Raw genomic sequence first — 19288 nt, 5'->3', positions numbered from 1 at the left:
TCATATTTTTGCCACCCAAATGCATTATTTTACATTTTTCTACATTAAACCTCATTTGCCATGTAGTTACCCACCCCATTGAGGCCCCTTTCACACTTATACGACCTGTCCCACGATTTTGTACTGCAAAATCGTATGACAAGTCATTCTCCATGATTTTTAATGACTACCATTCATATTGGCACGACTTTAAGTCGTGCCGACTTCAAAGTAGTCCCTGCACTACTTTGGTCCAACTTCCATGCGAATTGATGTCCATAGACCTCAATGTTAAACCCTCAAGTAGCATGCAAATCGTACCTGAATAATATAGATACGATTTCAGTACAACTTTGTAAGCACAAGCTGAGAATGGTTAATGCTAAAGTTGTGGCAAAGTCGTACAAAGTAGTACTGCTCCCAAATCGCGGCAAAATTGCGGCCGCGAAATCACAGTAAGGTTTTTTAAAGTCAGCAGCTACAAATACTGCAGCTGCTGACTGTTAAAATAAGGACACTTACCTGTCCAGGGCGCTCGTGATGTCGGCACCGAGGCCGAACCGTCCCTCAGCCCTCGAATGCTGCCGCCGCCATCTTCGGTAAGGGAATCAGGAAGTGAAGCCTTGCGGCTTCACTTCCTGGTTCCCTACTGCGCATGCACGAGTCACGCTGAGGAATCCGAATGGTCCCTGCTGTCTCTGGGACCCATCTGTCCCCCTGTATTATACAGGTATATGCACCCCCCTCCCCCCTGAAAGGTGCTAAATGTGACACCGGAGGGGGGGAGGGTTCCGAAAAGTGGAAGTTCCATTTTTGTGTGGAACTCCGCTTTAATTTGTTCAGACAAATTGTGGAAAATTTCAAGGGGTATGAATACAGACATCTCAAGTCTCCCGGGAGCCACGGGAGCCTCCCGCATTTGGCTGCGGGCTCCCGCGAGTGCAGGGCGATCTCCCGGCTGTGTCTGTCACTCAGCCATAGACAGACAGAGCAGCCCGAATGCCCGAATGGAGTACGGCCGCTCTGTCTGTGGCTGAGTGACAGGCAGATGTAAGGTGCTGCGAGCTTTGGCTGCTGCATGGGCACGGGTACTTTTTTTCAGCAGGGAAGAAGGGGGGTGGGCGGAGGCAGTGAGTGGCATTGGTATGAAGGGGCGGGGGGTGCGGGTCGCATCCGGGTGACACCTGTGGGCAGCGGCATCGCACGATCCGCACACCCCACTGATCCGTGTCTCTCCCTGGCTCTCGGCTCAGATCGATGCCCCGCCCCTCCAGCCCTCTTCACTGCAGCTCCTCCCACACTACTGTACACAGGATGGATGAGGGAGTCCATGGAGAGACACGCCACTGTGCATATCCCGCGCTGTTCTGAGACCTGAACAGTCTACTGTATTTGTACATGGACAAATACTGAGGGCGCTATGGGACGGGGGACTACTAGCACAAGTGTAAAGGGGAGTCTGCACTGAGGGGGTTTATCCTGATGGAGGGGGATCTGCACTGGGGGGTTTATACTGATGGAGGGGGGTGTATATGCTGAGGGGGTCTATGCTGATGGAGGGGGGGTCTGCACTGGGGGGGGTCTATACTGATGGAGGCGGATGTCTTTACTGAGAGGGGTCTGTACTGAGGGGGAGGTGTCTATACTGAGGGAGGGGGGTCTGCACTGAGGGAGGGGGGTCTGTACTGAGGGAGAGGGGTCTGTACTGCGGGAGAGGGGTCTGCACTGCGGGAGAGGGGTCTGTACTGAGGGAGAGGGGTCTGTATTGCGGGAGAGGGGTCTGCATTGCGGGAGAGGGGTCTGCACTGAGGGAGGGGGGTCTGCACTGAGGGAGGGGGGTCTGTACTGAGGGAGAGGGGTCTGTACTGCGGGAGAGGGGTCTGCACTGCGGGAGAGGGGTCTGCACTGTGGGAGGGGGGTCTGCACTGAGGGAGAGGGGTCTGTACTGCGGAAGGGGGGTCTGTACTGCGGGAGAGGGTTCTGCACTGCGGGAGAGGGTTCTGCACTGCGGGAGAGAGTTCTGCACTGCGGGAGAGGGGTCTGCACTGAGGGAGTGCGGGAGAGGAGTCTGCACTGCAGGAGGGGGGTCTGTAGTGAGGGAGAAGGGTCTGTACTGAGGGAGGGGGGTCTGTACTGTGGGAGGGGGGGCTGCACTGCAGGAGAGGAGTCTGTATTGCGGGAGAGGAGTCTGTATTGCGGGAGAGGGGTCTGCACTGCGGGAGAGGGGTCTGCACTGAGGGAGAGGGATCTGTACTGCGGGAGGGGGGTCTGTACTGAATTCGCTGACTGGGATGCCTTACCAGCCCTGATGCAGCCAGACCCCAGGCTCCAGGACCAGCAGCCAGACCCTTGGCCCCAGCAGCCAGACCCCAGGACCAGCAGCCAAGCTCCAGCAGCCAGACCCTTGGCCCCAGCAGCCGGACCCCAGGCCCCAGCAGCCAGACCCCAAGACCAGCAGCCCAGCTCCAGCAGCCAGACCCTAGCAGCCAGACCCCAGGACCAGCAGCCCAGCTCCAGCAGCCAGACCCTTGGCCCCAGCAGCCGAACCCTTGGCCCCAGCAGCCAGACCCCAGGCTCCAGCAGCCAGACCGCAGGACCAGCAGCCCAGCTCCAGCAGCCGGACCCTTGGCCCCAGCAGCCGGATCCTTGGCCCCAGCAGCCAGACCCCAGGACCACCAGTCCAGCCCCTGTGTGATCTGGCTGCATTTCATGGGCACTGGTAAGGCTGCATTCAATTGGCACTTGTAAGGGCTGCATTTAATTGGGGGGGGTCGGCACCGGCGCGAAGCGTCACCTCCCTGAAATTAGTTTGAAACCTCCCTGAAATTAGTTTTTGCAGGTTGGGATGTCTGTGAATACGTTTTTGAGGCACTGTATAAGTTACTATACAGGGCTATGTCTAAATTTGAGAAGTACAAGACAGTAAACCAGATGTTGCGTGCTACATGTGTTTGCAGTCCCGACCATACTACTTTATTATGAAGTGAAATTCTACCTGAAAAAGTGAACTTGGCCCCTTAAAGATGTGGTTTTTCCGCTTTGTGCCCCTGCTCCGTACATTTGCATTTCAGGTCAAATCTTCCAACACCCGATACTATGCAGCTCGTGACACATAACCACTTCTGCAAAACCATGTACCCCACAGTAATAATGAAAGGAATCATAATGTATAGATGTAATGTTGTTTTCGCTTTCTTTCTTCTTTCTTTCTCACCTTTTACAGGCCCCATCCTGGTTCTCCGTACATTTGCATTACAAGTCAAATAGTCTCAACACCTGATACTATGCAGCCCTTGGTACATTACTTCTGCGGAATTATGTATTCCACCTTTAATATGGCTCCAATCTAGGAGGTAGGTGTGAATGGACAGTGGAAACAATCTAGAACCTATTACCAAAAGTTTTGGGACGCCTGCCTTTACACGCACATGAACTTTAATGGCATCCCAGTCTTAGTCCATACGGTTCAATATTGAGTTGGCCCACCCTTTGCAGCTATAACAGCTTCAACTCTTCTGGGACAGCTGTCTACAAGGTTTAGGAGTGTGTCTATGGGAATGTTTGACCATCCTTTCAGAAGCGCATTTGTGAGGTCAGGCACTGATGTTGGATGAGAGGGCCTTGCTTGCAGTCTACACTCTAATTCATCCTGAAGGTGTTCTATCAGGTTGAGGTCAGGACTCTCTGCAGGCCAGTCAAGTTCCTCCAGCCTAAATTTGCTCATCCATGTCTTTATGGACCTTGCTTCGTGCACTGGTCAAAATCATTTGGTGGAGGGGGGATTATGGTGTGGGGTTGTTTTTCAGGGGTTGGGCTTGGCCCCTTAGTTCCAGTGAAGGGAGCTCTTAAGGCATCAGCATACCAAGACATTTTGGACAATTTAATGCTCCCAACTTTGTGGGAACAGTTTGGGGGATGCCCCCTTCCTGTTCCAACATCACTGTGCACCAGTGCACAAAGCAATGTCCATGAGGACATGGACAGGGCTTTTTTTCAGCGGGAACGCGGGGGAACGCAGTTCCGGCACCTCCAGCAAAAAATGTATGTAATGGAAAGGAGTGCTGGGGTGTGTTGGAGGGTCTATTGATGCTGGCTGCTTGGGGAATCTATTGTCGCTAGTAAGGATCTATTTTTGCATGGGGGTCTATTCTTGCTGGGTAGATCTATTGTTGCTGGGGGGGGGGGGGTCAATTGTTGCTGGAAGGGATCTACTGTTGAGGGAGAGGTCTATTGATGTTGGCTGCTAGGAGATCTGTTGTTGCTGCTGGGGGTCTATTGTTGCTGGGGTGTCTTTTTGGTGTGGAGGAGCATTGTTGCTGGGGGGGGAGACAGTCTATTGTTGTGTATGGGATCTATTGTTGCTGAGGGATGTCTATTGTTTCTGGGGGGAGGTCTATTGTTTCGGGGGGGGTCTACTGTTGCTGGGGTGGGGTCTATTGTTGCTCACAGCAGGGATTCTATTTTACTGTCTTGTTATCATTAACAAATCACTTAGTAGTACAAAATGATACTTGGTTCTGTATTCTCTAAAAGGGGCGGTACTGGGAGGTATGTAGCAGGTGGAACCAAGGGACATTGCTCAGAGGTGGGTAGGGGGCAGAAACGACGGCTGACTCAGAAGGCAGGAGTTCCTGCACAATTCTCTGAGAAAAAAAGCCCTGGACATGGATGAGCGAGTTTGGGGTGGAGGAACTTGACTGTGTCCTGACTTCAACTCGATAGAACACGTTTTGGATGAATTAGAGCAGGGACAGCGAGCCAGGCCTCCTAGTCCACATCAGTGCCTGACCTCACAAATGCTCTTCTGGAAGAATGATCAAACATTCCAATAGACACACTCCTAAACCTTGTTTACAGCCTTCCCAGAAGAGTTGAAGCTGTTATACCTGCAAAGGGTGGGCCAACTCAATATTGAACCCTACAGACTAAGACTGGGATGTCATTAAAGTTCATGTGCGTGTAAAGGCAGGTGTCCCAATACTTTTGGTAATATAGTGTATATACCACAACATGAAGCAGTTTTCGTTCTGCTTTTGACACACATGTATGGTGATCTGACCTTTGGAGAGATGATTCTAGTAGAGATATTAAGACTAAACTATAATCTTTGTGCAGTCCATTGGGAACCAGACCATGCCAGATGGAGGATTGAGCGCTCTTTGGGTGATCTCCTTGGATTCATATGGATCACTTTGAAGGACTTTTGTATATTTAAAAGCTCTGAATTGTATTTCTATTTTTTGCTAATTGTCACCAACGGTTTATGCTAGCTGCTTTTTTAGTAGAATTGTGTTATCCTAAGCGCATGTAGATTTTGTATACATTCACAGGTATGTCTGTATGTTTATATTTGTATAGGTTGGATTTCGGAAAAGGCGCCAGGGCTTGTAAATCATTTCAGCCTGATGACAATTTTCCCTTCCTCAGAGTTGGTCTTCTTCTCCGTGATTTATATACAGAATTTTCCTCTGAGGTGTATTTTAGGGTCGAACGAAATCCCAAGAGGGACAGTTTAGATAAGTATATATAGAACTGCATTGGACAAGATCCAGCTGTCCACAAAGTGAACATTGTAATTCATATATATGACAGCCTTGCATATCAATGATCTTGGTTGGCATGGACACACAAATTCATTTTCCTGTGTATTATCAAACTCACACATCACCAGACGTTTCATGAAGCCTTCTGGAGCCTTTAGTGCTAAGTTGATGCATAATGTTATGGTTGGTCCCTTATGCAAGGGGAAAGGAATATGTTCTTCTAGCATAAGAGAGTACCTGTGCTTTTATAAAACAAGAGGTTCAATTAATTGCTACCCCCTTGTCCTCACTGCTTACAGTCAACCCATTGACCATCAGCGTGAAGATAAAAACCCTTTGTAACCTCCAAATCTTGATGGCTAAGGGTTCCTCCTCTGCCCCGTATGGCCTGCCGGTTGTCCACATAAGCCTTTTATTGTGGGAAAAGTGGAGGGAGTCATTCACTACCAAAGTTGGCTAAAATATGTTCTCTAAGTGGGCAGACCAGGGCGGAAGAAACGTGAGTATCAGCAGTGGGGGGAAATGTAAATTCATTTATTGCCCTACACTTCTTGAAGGTCCACCTAACAGGGCAGTCATTCTGATCCTTTCTCCTCTACCTATTTAATTACTGACCTAGAGCCAACCTTAGCACTGGACATCCCTAAAGTTCACTGACTTACATGCTTGTTCCAGGTTAGTGATTCATCAAGTAGTGAAGATTAGAATGACTACCTTGGGGCCTATACCTTATAAAACAAGTCAGCAATGGCTTTTCCCATTGTCCTCATCTGACAGTTTCCCTTTAACCTGCCTACTTGTATTATATTGCCATTTATTAGTGATACATTTAATTATAATAATGTGTTTTTTTACATTAGAGCAGTGATCTCCAAACTGTGGCCTGGGGGCCAGATGCGTCCCTTTGCTTTCCTTTATCCGGACCTTGAGGTATTATTCTTGCCATTGACACCAGCAATAGGTTTCTATTCCCCCCACTGACACCAACAATGGGACATAATTCCTTCCAGTGACCCCAACAATCGGGCACTATTCCTCCCACTGACACCAAGGATGGGGCACTATTCCTGCCACTGACACCAACGATGGGGCACTATTCCTCCCACTGACACCAACGATGGGGCACTATTCCTCCCACTGACACCAACGATGGGGCACTATTCCTCCCACTGACACCAAGGATGGGGCACTATTCCTGCCACTGACACCAACTACGGGGCACTATTCCTGCCACTGACACCAACTATGGGGCACTATTCCTCCCACTGACACCAACGATGGGGCACTATTCCTCCCACTGACAACAATGATGGGGCACTATTTCTCCCACTGACACCAACGATGGGGCACTATTCCTCCAATACCAAAGATGGGGCATTGTTTACTCCCACTGGGCACAGGCCAACCCCCCTAAAGTCTGAAGGACAGTAAACTGGCACTTTGTTTAGAATGTTTGGAGACCCCTGCTGTAACAGACCCAACCGGGACAGGGGCTTTTGGAGGGGATTGCAGGGTAGCCTCTTGCCTACTGACTATGGGCCCTGGTTTTTGAGGAGGCTGTATTCTTTGGGAGGTGTGTGCTTGGGGGACCTTTGGAGTGCTTTTGTTTTGGATTCGGGTCCATGTCTCCCTGTAACACACAGACTCTGGGAACCTATGACCTGGATACAGATATTGGGTCCCTGTGTTTTATTGGGGTGTGGAATCAGCAAGAGACAACAAGAGCATTGCAACGCTCCAGGCAAACCATGAAATACTTCACTGCTATTGCAGGAATCAGATATAGTTGCTATAGGAAACCGGGTGCCTGCCAGGGTCCGCGACCATGAAGCAGATGCAAAGGAGAGAAAGGTGATGGCACATCCAGCATAAACTTTATTGTAGATCTATGAAAAGAGAGGACATGCATGCACTCACAGCTCAGAAAACAATTCAGCAGAAGCGTTTCACACACCTGTGCTTAATCATTGCAATGACCAAGTACAGGTGTGTGAAACGCGTCTGCTGAATTGTTTTTTGAGCTGTGAGTGCATGCATGTCCTCTCTTTTCATAGATCTACAATAAAGTATGAAGATTTTATGCTGGATGTGCTTTCACCTTTCTCTCCTTTACATCTGTGGAATCAGCAACCCGTTCTAGTCTTGACTGCTTCAACCTCCTCCTAGACTGAGAGACTCACAGCAGAAAATTATAATCAGTTCAAACAACCTGATGCTGGCGTCTCCTGCTGCTTTTTATAAACCTGTTTATTAAAGTGTCTTTCTCTCATTGTATAATTCCCCCATTGTGTGCTTTTTAGATGTGAATTTCCATTGTTAATTGAGTTAATTGAGTCACCTATTGTTTCTGTCTTTCTGCTAATCCTCTTGGAGATGCGTTGTGTCCACTTTACCTAGTTACCGAACCATTGTGGGATGTTTATGTTAGCTGTTCATTAGATTTACTATTAAGCTCCCTACACATGGGCCGAATGTCGGGAGACACCAGCTGGTTAAAAAAAATGTCTGACATTCCACCCAAGTGTATGTCGGTCTGTCGAACGGGCAGGCTGGAAAACGAGCAACCGACTGACTCCCGATCAGCGCTCTCAGCCAATGGCAGAGAGCGCTGATTGGAGTGTTCTGGAAGGGGAGGGGGGGGGGCTGTCCCCCTATCAGAACACAACAGCTCAGTGGGGGAGATCGCTGTGCTAACTTTGCATAGTGAGTACAGTGGCTCCGACCGGAGCTGACAGTTTTTTATTTTTAAACTTGTAGTGTGTACCAGGCTTTAGATGTACTGATGATAATACTGTTTAAAGTTTGCATTGTTTAGGATAATACGATCAGGCTCTTATCTGATTTTGTGTGGTATAAATTCTGGGTGAACCTAGAGTTCCAGTTAGCACCTAAGCTAGTGTCGTCTAGTGTCGTCTAGTTCTTGGGTGCAATTCTCAGGTGAGAGCTCATTATTGGCTATGACCCAATCTCCTTTGTTGGCTGCAGTATGACAACGTTCTGTCCCTGACTTTCCATTGTTCTCCTGCTTTGTCATCTTTTCACTCAGCTTCTGACAGAGACTACAAGTGTCTGTTTCAATAAACATTACACAGGCACGGTTCACTGTTGCCATCATCAGGAGACCAACCCTGAGAAATGGCATGCAGCCATCGCTAAACTGCTTGTAGACAAGGAGTGGCTTCAAAGAGGTCATAGGAGAACAGCAGCACTGACATATAACAAAGAAAGAAAAAGATGAAAACAAAGAGTTTAATAAAAATGGCAGTTCATTATAATACACACTGCACATAGCAAATTAAGTATTATCCAGTTATAGATTACATCTACTGAATTACTTGGAATTAGCTTTGGGCTGGCATTGAACTTCCTACCCACCAAGAACAACTTCCTTCTGCTGCCGATTTCTTTCTCAGCCCATTGGCTAATCTAATCACCTGGCCTAGACAACTAGAAGCGTGCGACACGCTCTCACCCCACTCTGTTTGCAGTTCCTACAAGCACAGAGAAGGTAAAATGTAAGTATATGGTACAGTCTTCTACATAAACTGTGCAGGCTCAGCAAAAATGAGGACCTGGCTATATTGCATTGATAGGCAGGGCAACAGTCTGAAACCTTCCATAATACAGAGCAATGTTTTCCTTACAATCTGCAGCTTGACCTGTTCCTGGGAGTCCTACCACACTGGGCCATGGCCGATGTTGATGATGGTTAGTTGTCCTTCATCGGATTATTTTGTAGAACTGATATACAGTAAATGAATCCAGGATGTAATGTCTGCCCTCTGTTCTGGGTAGAGAAGAGAGTTTCTGTTCCTACACCATACACCCCGATACGCCCAACATACACCCCAATACACACAACACACCCCAATGCACTCAGTGCTTCCTCCATATACCCAACACTGTTTACACCTTACACCTTGATACACTTAGCACTCCCTCTATATACCCCAATACACAAATCACACCATCATACACCCCAATACAAGCACTGGCTTCATACACCCTGATGAACTCAACTCACACCACGCATACACCCCAATACACTCAGCATACCCTCCAGTACTCTTAGCACTGTTGCATACACCTCAATAACAGTACTGGCTCCATACACTCAGCTCACACCACACATACACCCCAAAACACCCAGCATACCCCCATACATGCAGCTCACGCACACCCCATATACACACTACCATACTCAGCACATCTACCTTTAGACAACGCCACAGAAAATTCCTAATAGACCTAGCTCCCTTCCCATGTCCCCCAATACACTCAACATACAGTACGCCCCAATACGCTCAACATACACCTCAGTACATTCAGTACTCCACACCATACACCCCAGTATTTAAGTACATGAGCAGGGGTTCGTGGTGAGGCCTTGCAGAGCTCCATGTCTGTATACATGAGCAAAGGGATCCAAATGGAGCCTTTCCAGAGCACTATGTCTGTGTACATGAGCAGGTGATTATGATAGGGTCATTCCAGAGCTCCACATCTGTATACACGAGCAGGTGATCCTGGTGGGGACTTTCCAGAGATCCATGTCTGTGTACACGAGCAGGTGATCCTGGTGGGGACTTTCCAGAGATCCCTGCCTGTGTACACGAGCAGGTGGAGATCCTAGTGGGGACTTTCCAGAGATCCATGTCTGTGTACATGAGCAGGTGGTGATCCTGGTGGGGACTTTTCAGAGTGCTATGTGTGTATACACCCAGTATAAAACCAATGGCCATTACTCCATACTCATACTCTTAGACCACTCTGCTGCCTTCGAAACAGTTGACCACCTGCTCCTCCTCAGTGAACTATTTTAGAATAGCATACTACAAAAATCGCAGTGGGAATAAGTGTATCAATATAGGTCTCAAACCCCAATCACATCACCCATCACTCCCCCTCTATACCTTACCTCCCCCTCACCCATACATTCCCGGGGTTTCTTTCTTTTCTCACTCCTCAGTGAACTAGACTCCCTTGGCCTCTGTGATTCTGCTTTATCCTGGTTCTCCTCCTACCTATCTCAGCGCACTTTCAGTGTCACCTACAACTTCATCCCCTTCGCTCCTCTTCCTCTCTTTGTTGGGGTACCCCAAGGCTCCGTCATTGGGCCCCTCCTATTCTCGCTCTATACCTCTTCCCTGGGCCAGTTGATAACCTCCCATGGCTTCCAATACCACCTCTATGCCAATGACACCCAGATCTATCTCTCCACTCCTCAACTCACCCCCTCGATCTCCTCACGGATCTCAAAATTACTGAATAATATATTGGTATGGATGTCACACCACTTTCTCAAACTCAATCTTTCTAAAACTGAACTTGTTATATTTCCTCCTTCCCGGTCCCCCCCCCCATGACTTTACCATTAAGATCAACAGCACAACCATTGGTCCCTCCACACATGCCAGGGTGCTGGGTGTAATCCTTGACTCTGACCTCTCCTTTGGCCCCAACATCCAATCACTGGCTAAATCCTGCCGCCTTAATCTCCGCAACATCTCCAGAATTCGACCTTTCCTGACTAATGACACCACAAAGCAACCTTTTTCACTCCTTGATTATTTACTGCCTTGACTACTGCAACTCTCTCCGTAATTGCCTACCCTTACGCAGGCTACCCCCCTTCAGTCTATTATGAATGCTGCTGCTAGACTAATACACTTCACTAACCGATCCGTGACTGCTGCCCCTCTCTGCCAATCCCTTCACTGGCTTCCCCCACCCCACCGTATAAAATTCAAAATGCTAACCATAACATACAAGGCCATCCACAACATCGCCCCCATCTACATCACCAACCTCATCTGCAGATATCGCCCTAATCGTCCCCTCGGTTCCTCCCAGGACCTCCTGCTCTCTAGCTCCCTTGTTACCTCCTCTCATGCTCGCCTTCAGGACTTCTCCAGAGCCTCTCCCATCCTCTGGAATCCCTGCCCCGGTATATCCGATCAGCCCCTATCCTGTGCACCTTTAGGAGATCCCTGAAAACTCACTTATTCAGGGAAGCCTATCCCACACCCACCTAACAACTGTCCCCGAGCCACCCCCCATCACCCCCATCAAATCATTCCCTGCATCTATTACCTTTTATACCACCACCCCCTCCCTTTAGAATGTAAGCTCTACGAGCAGGGCCCTCCTGTACCTTCTGTATTGAACTGTACTGTAATTGTGCTGTCCCCCCTCTACATTGTAAAGCGCTGCGTAAACTGTTGGCGCTATATAAATCGTGTATAATAATAATAATATACACAAGCAGGTGATCCTAGTGGGGACATTCCAGAGCTCCATGTCTGTATACACGACCAGGTAATCCTGACTGGTGTGTCCATAGTACACTTCATTTTTCTAATCTTGTTATTAGCAAACACAGGACACTATAAACATCATCAACTTCATACTCAACCCTGCAGTGCACTGAAATGCAACCAATTCATTTACAGTCTGATAGGGGACACAGTGCCTCCTGCCGCAAGAACCACAAAATGTAGGCCAAAAAGTTCTGATGCTGACGCAGTCCTGAGTCTCCCACCTAATTGGATGAGAAGACACCAGGGTTGGCTTGCAGGCTGTGATCCCCTAAAAAAACAAAAAAATCTTTGTCAGAAATTTTCCTCCTCTGTATGTACAACTTTAATCTGTATGTACAAATTTAAGTTCTCGACTTCTATACTGATATCACAGACTCTACTACTATCCTCCAGTCACCTTGCTACTAACCTCCAGCCAATCTACTACTATCCTCCAGTCACCTTGCTATTAACCTCCAACTACTCTACTACTATCCTCCAGTCACCTTGCTACTAACCTCCAGCCAATCTACTACTATCCTCCAGTCACCTTGCTACTAACCGCCAGCCATCTACTACTATCCTCCAATCACCTTGCTACTAACCACCAGCCAATCTACTACTATCCTCTAGTCACCTTGCTACTAACCGCCAGCCATCTACTACTATCCTCCAATCACCTTGCTACTAACCACCAGCCAATCTACTACTATCCTCTAGTCACCTTGCTACTAACCGCCAGCCATCTACTACTATCCTCCAGTCACCTTGCTACTAACCATCAGCCAATCTACTACTATCCTCCAGTCACCTTGCTACTAACCACCAGCCAATCTACTACTATCCTCCAGTCACCTTGCTACTAACCACCAGCCAATCTACTACTATCCTCCAGTCACCTTGCTACTAACCATCAGCCAATCTACTGCTATCCTCCAGCCACTCTACTACTAACCTCCATATGTAGCTGATGTCCTCTAGTGTAGCCTCCTATAATCATACGTATGACATGACACACAACTCATATGAAGCTGGGGTTGAGCTCCTATAATGATTGGAAGTTAAGGCTCTGGGTTTTTCATATAGTTCAGACTTACAGTGGCAGCTGATGGGGCTCCACAGGGTCGCACCATGCACAGGCGATGCTGACTCTCCAGTCTACAAAATGGGTTCTGGTTGGTCACACGAGAGGAGATGCCCATGCCACAAAGAGCAGAACACGCTCCCCATTCTGTGCTCCATTCTGGGCAGTTTATTGGTGCCGTCTGTGTCAGTCCTTTGTACCAAAACAAGACAAAAATGTAATATTCCATGAAAATTTAAAATTCCATAATGATCCCCATTCTACGTAACACATCAAGATATTCTTTCTGATGTATAACATGAATGAAAGGTGCTATGCTAACAATAGCCACCACTTTTATTGCAGGTTCTAAAATGCCAGTCTCTATCTTCTGTACCACCCTTCCAGGTAGGCTGCTAGTTAGGGTAGGTACATTTAGTTCTATGGCTCTGCTGTAATCATCAGAGCAGCATATCATTGCTTTGGCCTGCTCTGGGCTCTACAGACTGCAAGTTTGATTGCTTCCCCCTATTTTCTGGAGACTTCCAGAATATAGTGGGTGGGAATATTCAAATGAGCAGCCTGAATATTTATGCAGCCCTAACCGATCCCTGGGGAGGTGGGCCCAGATGGTGGCTGGGGAGTGCAAAAATAGTTAGGAGCTTCAGATAGCAGTGTTCTTCCCAAGGAGAGAGGTTTCCAGACAGACAAGAAACTGTTTTTTTTCAACAGAGCAGCTATATAGACATAAGATTATTGTGAAAGAAGGCTTTCATGGTAAATAATTTAATCAGTATATAATAATCAGTAACATAAATTACCTATTTTGTTATGTTTTGCTGGTAATGCTGATCATAGTAGATCATAGTAGACTATGCAAAGAATAATGACTGTACGTGTGAATTTTTGGGGGGCAATTTTTGATTTTTTTTATTAGTTTAAAATTTTCTGAATTCTACACCAATCTGACAGTTACAACTTTAATAATTACCCAGCTGAGAGGAACAAAATAATTACAATTGCCGTGGGAATAAATGAACCACCACAACTGCAGTTAAGTCAGCTTCGGTGGGAAGACTGACATCTGTTTCCTGACAGTTGGCTGTAAACCAAGCTGTTCTGTGAAATAAAAAAAAACTGTTTGAAAACTTCCAAAATTGCCACAAAAGTCACCCTGTGTGTGTGTGTGTGGTCAGTGAAACCACAAGCCTGAATTTACATAGAGTGTCTTGGCCTATATCTAAAACCATGGTTACCTGTCTCCAGACTGCTTGGGTGTCCATCACATCTCCACTGTGGACAGCACTTTCCTGGAACTGTTACTCGGTGCGGGAAGGGACATGTTGGCGTTGGGAGCTGGACATCTTCACTGCAAAGTGGGACGCATGTCACCCCTCCATCCTCACATTTACACTGGAGTTTACAGCTCGGCTGAAATGTCTCTCCATCTTGATACACCTTCCCATCTACGTCACAGCTGTCATCGTCATTATCTGGGGAAACGCCATATTGTGACAACATCATTATCCTGCTACAAGTGACATCTAATGATCAATTCATGTTATCTGATTCTAATAATGAATAAAAGAGGAGGATAGATATTAAACTGGGAGATGATCTTGCTTGCTGGCTTGTATATTGAATGGACCTAGGGCAGATCACATGCTATATCAATGTAATGGTTATGAAATGAAGGGATGTTTCAAAATGGGGACCTCTGAGGTATCTTACAGTTGCAGGTTCCACTTCTTCCTCCATCCTTGCTTGTAGAATAATCACAAACAAGTTCCTTGGTCTGATCACATAGGTAGATCTGGTTACATGGTTCACCAAGTCGGCGTGCACAAATCTTACAGCATCCGCAGCCATCCAGAAGAAGTGGGACGCCTGGAGGACATCTTGTTGGAGCCCAGGAACATGTGCATTGGCTGGGGCAGAGCTGAGCCGAAATCTGATGGAAATATAGCATCATGAGATATTGTATGATTGGAGAGAAGAAAATTCTGTAGCTACGATCTTATTTCCTAGACATGCATATAGAGCCGTTGTAAAATATGCTCTGGAATGGTACAGTTATAACGTATATAGGATTTGGAGGCATTTAAACAGGCAACTCTGTGTGATTTGAAGATTATTTTCTGTGTACCCTTCTACTCACCTGTTTGTACTCCCCTGGTTGTACAGCCCCCCCCCCGCAGTGTCTTGTACTCTTCTTAATGTACTGTTTTGCAGTGTCTTCTGTAATCTTCTGGTCGTAACCCCTGCAGTGTCTTGTACTCTTCTGGTTGTACCCCCCTGCACTGTCTTGTACGCTTCTAGGTGTACCCCCCACCCTGCAGTGTCTTGTACTATTCTGGTTTTACCCTTCTGCAGTGTCTTGTACTCTTCTAGGTGTACCCCCTCCCCCCTGCAATGTCTTGTACTATTCTGGTTGTACCATTCTGCAGTGTCTTGTACCCTTCTGGGTGTACCCCCCTGTAGTGTCCTGTACTCTTCTTAATGTACAGTCCTGCAGTGTCTTGTAATCTTCTGGTTGTACCCCCTGCAGTGTCTTGTATGCTACTAGGTGTACCCCCCCCCGCAGTGTCTTGTACTTTTCTGGTTGTACCCTTCTGCAGTGTCTTGTACTCTTCTGGGTGTAACCCCTTGCAGTGTCTTGTACTCTTCTGATTGTACCCCCCTGCAGTGTCTTGTACCCTTCTGGGTGTACCTACCATTATCTAAATTAATGAGATCACACCTGAATTTGGAGTATAAATGGCCATAGCAGCCTTTTTATTAATAAAATATGTTGATGTGGCATCTGCAGCATCCCAGACGAGGAGGGCTTGGATGCCATGGATCCTTGCCGTTGTTGGCCCCGCCCAACAGCACTGGATCCGCCCACCGCTGTGCGTGCCCCCTCGAGTTGAGCCCTGGCCAGGGCGTCTGGTAACGGCCCAGCGGCCATGGCTGTGCTTCTCCCTCGCCGAGACTCCCCTCGCGAAGGCACCAATGAGGGAGAGGAGTCCACTGGCTCCTGACCTGTGCGACGAGCGGGCGGGGGAGAAGCGCGATGGCGGCCTGTAGCCCCACCCACCGAGCTCTGCCGATGGCGAGGATTCTGACCAGGACCCCGCCATCGAAAGCAGATGGGTGCTTCGCTGGGGGGCGTGACGGTTCCTGTGGGGGGCTCCTGATGTGGCGTGAAGCTCCCGGCGAAAAACGCTCTGGGGGTCTAGACCTCCGAGCCCGTGGAGTCACCTGACCCCCCCTGCTGCCGACCCCGATGCTTGCTCCTGGAACAGGGAGGACACCTGGCTATGAAGCCACTCCGGTCCCTTGGTCGCGGCAGCCACCCTCAGCTGGGCCAGAATGAAATCAATGCCAGCCATTGTGAGGCATGCCAGCAACGTGGAAACTGCTTCCTGCTTTCTGCCCCAGCCTCTGCTGCCTGGAAGTCCTGCCTCCCCCTCAAATAAACAACGCCCCTCCCACTCTGCTCATTTACCAATCCGTACCATCCCCTTCCTTGCAAACTTCCCTGCTTTTAACCCTTTGTTGTCTCCCCTCTACACACTGTCATGCCCGGCCCTCTTTTCTCTTTTTTCTTTCGCTCCGGGCCACACTCTTCTGATAACCTTGCATGCTATTAAAATGATGGGGAGGGCTGTCTCGTACATTATTGTATCAAAGTAGAACTATAGGCCAAATTTTTTTTACATTTTGGTTAAAGCAAGGGAGGGTTATAACCCCTGTCAAGATTTTTTTTTCACTGTCCCATTGCGGAGATTTCCCTTCACTTCCTGTCCCATAGTCAAACAGAAAGTGAGAGGAAATCCCTGTACATTAACTGGATCTCTTGGGGACCCCCAGGTCACCAGAACTAGTGTCCCCATTGAAAGATTTCCCCTCTATTACTTTTCTGAGGATAACCCAAAATTTGGGGTTTTCTTTTACTTTCACTTTCAATGATAATGTAAATAGAACAAATAGAGAGGGTGAATCTCCTTAAGCCTAGTACGCACAATGAGATTAACGATGGTGACGAACAATCATCAATTTATTTTTTTTTGCATGCTTGTCTCCATATCGAAAACAAATAGGTTACTGAAGTACAAAAATTCTCATACGACAGAATAAAAATGCGGAAGTGATGTAATGTAATTGTATTGTATTTTTGGATGAAAACTGTACTGATTAAACGAAAATCGTACGATCTGACAAGTGTTCTAATCCCTCTCCACCCTATCCAAAACAAATAAAAAAGTTTTGCCTTTAGTTATACTTTAACCACATCCCACCCGGTCTATAGAAAAATGATGACCATGGCTCTCCCGTTCTGACTGGATGTCATATGATGTCCTTCAGAACAAGCCAATTGTGTGCGCCCCCGGGGGCACGCAGCGCGGCGATCGGTAGTGTGTCGCTTTGACAAACCACATCATGGATCATGGTAAAGAGCCTGTGACGTAGGCTCTTTACCATGTGATCAGCTGTGCCCAATCACAGCTGATCACAGTGTAAGTAGAATGTGCCGCTTATCGGCATTCCTCTATTCACGCTGATAGGGCAGCCCCATCAGCGATGCCCACCAGTGATGCTCACCAGTGGTGCCCCCCAGTGCCCACCAGTGATGCCAATCAGTGCCCACCAGTGATGCCAATCAGTGCCCACCAGTTATGCCAATCAGTGCCCATCAGTGATGCCTCCTCATTAGTGCCACCTATCAGTGCTGTCTATCAGTGCCCATCAGTGCAGCCTATCCTTGCCCATCAGTGCCACCCATCATTCCCGCCTATCAGTGCCTATAAGGGGTGCCCATCAGTGCCACCTATCAGTGCCCATCAGTGCCACCAATCAGTGCCCATGAGTGCTGCATATCAGTGCCACCTATCAGTGCCCGTCAGTACTGCATATCAGTGCTGCCTCATCAGTGCCACCCATCAGTGCTGCATATCAGTGCTGCCTCATCAGTGCCCATTAGTGCTGCATATCAGTGCCCTCTATCAATGCCCATCAATGCTGCATATCAGTTCCCCCTTATCACTGCATATCAGTGCTGCCTCATCAGTGCCTCCTCATCAGTGCCCATCAGTGCAGCCTCATCAGTGCACATCATTGAAGGAGAAAACTTACTTATTTACAAAATTTTATAACAGAAACAAAGAAAAACATTTTTTTTCTAAATGTTGGTTTTTTTTTTTCATTTGTTTAGCAAAAAATAAAAAACCCAGTGGTGATTAAATACCACCAAAAGAAAGCTCTATCTGTCTCAAAAAAAATGGTAAACATTTTGGTTGGGTACAGTGTTGCATGGCCGTGCAATTGTCCTTCAAAGTGGGACAACGCTGAAAGCTGAAAAGGGGGTGAAAGTGCCTGGTAAGTGGTTAAAAGGGGAACTGTTTATCAGAAAGGTTTGGAACTCTGTGTGATGACAGCCCAGTAATCATATAATTTGTATTATGTATATACATATACATATATATATAATATAATATGATTTCCAAATGTAAACTGTCCCAGGAAGATTACTGCACTATGACAGCTAAGAGCTGGACTGCTACAGGAAGGCTACACACCTACACATTAGGTTGTCGGGTGGCCCCATGCAGTGACAGTGCTGCCCAAGACATCTGTCCCAAAGTGCCACTTACCTGTGACAGGGCGACAAAGAGCAGAAAACATTCAGCTGTGAGCATAATCCGTCTGTGCAGAGCGTAGAGCCTGAAGAATGGCTTCTGTTCTCACGGTGCTGGGATATTACTCACAGGCTGCAGCACAAACATTGGACACTCATCCAAATTTCCACATTCCACATGATGTTTTTCACTCACCTCTAAACTAAAAATATATTCTTATTATTATTTAAAGGAAATAGCTGACTTGTGAGCTGTCAGAGGAAGCTGGCCGTGCAGCGGTGGGGAGAATATGTCTACATATAGGTGGAACTGTGCAGTCCTCACCTGAATGTGCCTGAATCCTCCACACCAGACACACCGATCATTCATCAATGCTGGAACCACGATTCTCTGACACAGTTCAAACTGGCACCGCTTTGTTTCCCTGGACTATGGAAATCATCAGTTCCGGAATTAACTCTGACCAGGAAAATTATAAAGCAGCGCCTTTCTTCTTTAACCCATAGCTCCCAACTGTCCCTGGTTTTGAGGGACTTTCCCTGATTTGGAGCAATGTCCCTCTGTCCCTCATTCCTCCTCATTTGTTCCTCATTTTGGTCTGATCTATATAGCTGTATATAAAATGCACTTTTTATCTATCAAAAAGTGTTTTCCAGTGCTAAACCTTTCATCTGATTTCTAAATTGCTGCATTTGTAAATACCAAAAGCCAGTATAAAGGAATAGTAGTGGTAAAAAAAGCACTTGTGGGTTTAACCAATCTTGTTTTTTTTTGTACAATTCT

The 19288-nt window shown here is 47.4% G+C and overlaps 1 protein-coding gene across 1 annotated transcript; it reads right to left on the bottom strand.

Annotated features, from left to right (window-relative positions):
* Positions 1 to 8757: 8757 nt before the first annotated feature.
* On the bottom strand, positions 8758 to 18955 carry CCN5 (cellular communication network factor 5). The gene is made up of 5 exons (XM_073606755.1): positions 18521 to 18955; positions 14616 to 14835; positions 14141 to 14377; positions 12919 to 13097; positions 8758 to 12110 (listed from the first exon to the last, which is right to left on the bottom strand). Exons 1-5 carry the CDS (start codon positions 18563 to 18565, stop codon positions 11892 to 11894), a joined length of 900 nt encoding a protein of 299 aa, XP_073462856.1. The 5' UTR covers positions 18566 to 18955; the 3' UTR covers positions 8758 to 11891.
* Between the last annotated feature and the right edge of the window lie 333 nt (positions 18956 to 19288).

Source organism: Aquarana catesbeiana, linkage group LG12 (assembly GCF_042186555.1).
Source record: "Aquarana catesbeiana isolate 2022-GZ linkage group LG12, ASM4218655v1, whole genome shotgun sequence".
In the NCBI taxonomy this organism is placed as follows: Eukaryota; Metazoa; Chordata; class Amphibia; order Anura; family Ranidae; genus Aquarana; species Aquarana catesbeiana.
This window is presented reverse-complemented; position numbering and strand designations above follow the sequence as displayed.

What these genes read in the sequence shown, in the direction of transcription:
- CCN5 (XM_073606755.1), bottom strand. Translation starts at nt 18,565, where the DNA reads ATGCTCACAGCTGAATGTTTTCTGCTCTTTGTCGCCCTGTCACAG. An exon ending in AAGAAGTGGAACCTGCAACT is followed by an intron (nt 14,378 to 14,615) that starts GTAAGATACCTC and finishes GCGTTTCCCCAG; the next exon opens with ATAATGACGATGACAGCTGT. An exon ending in GAGCCCCATCAGCTGCCACT is followed by an intron (nt 12,111 to 12,918) that starts GTAAGTCTGAAC and finishes TTGTTTTTTTAG; the next exon opens with GGGATCACAGCCTGCAAGCC.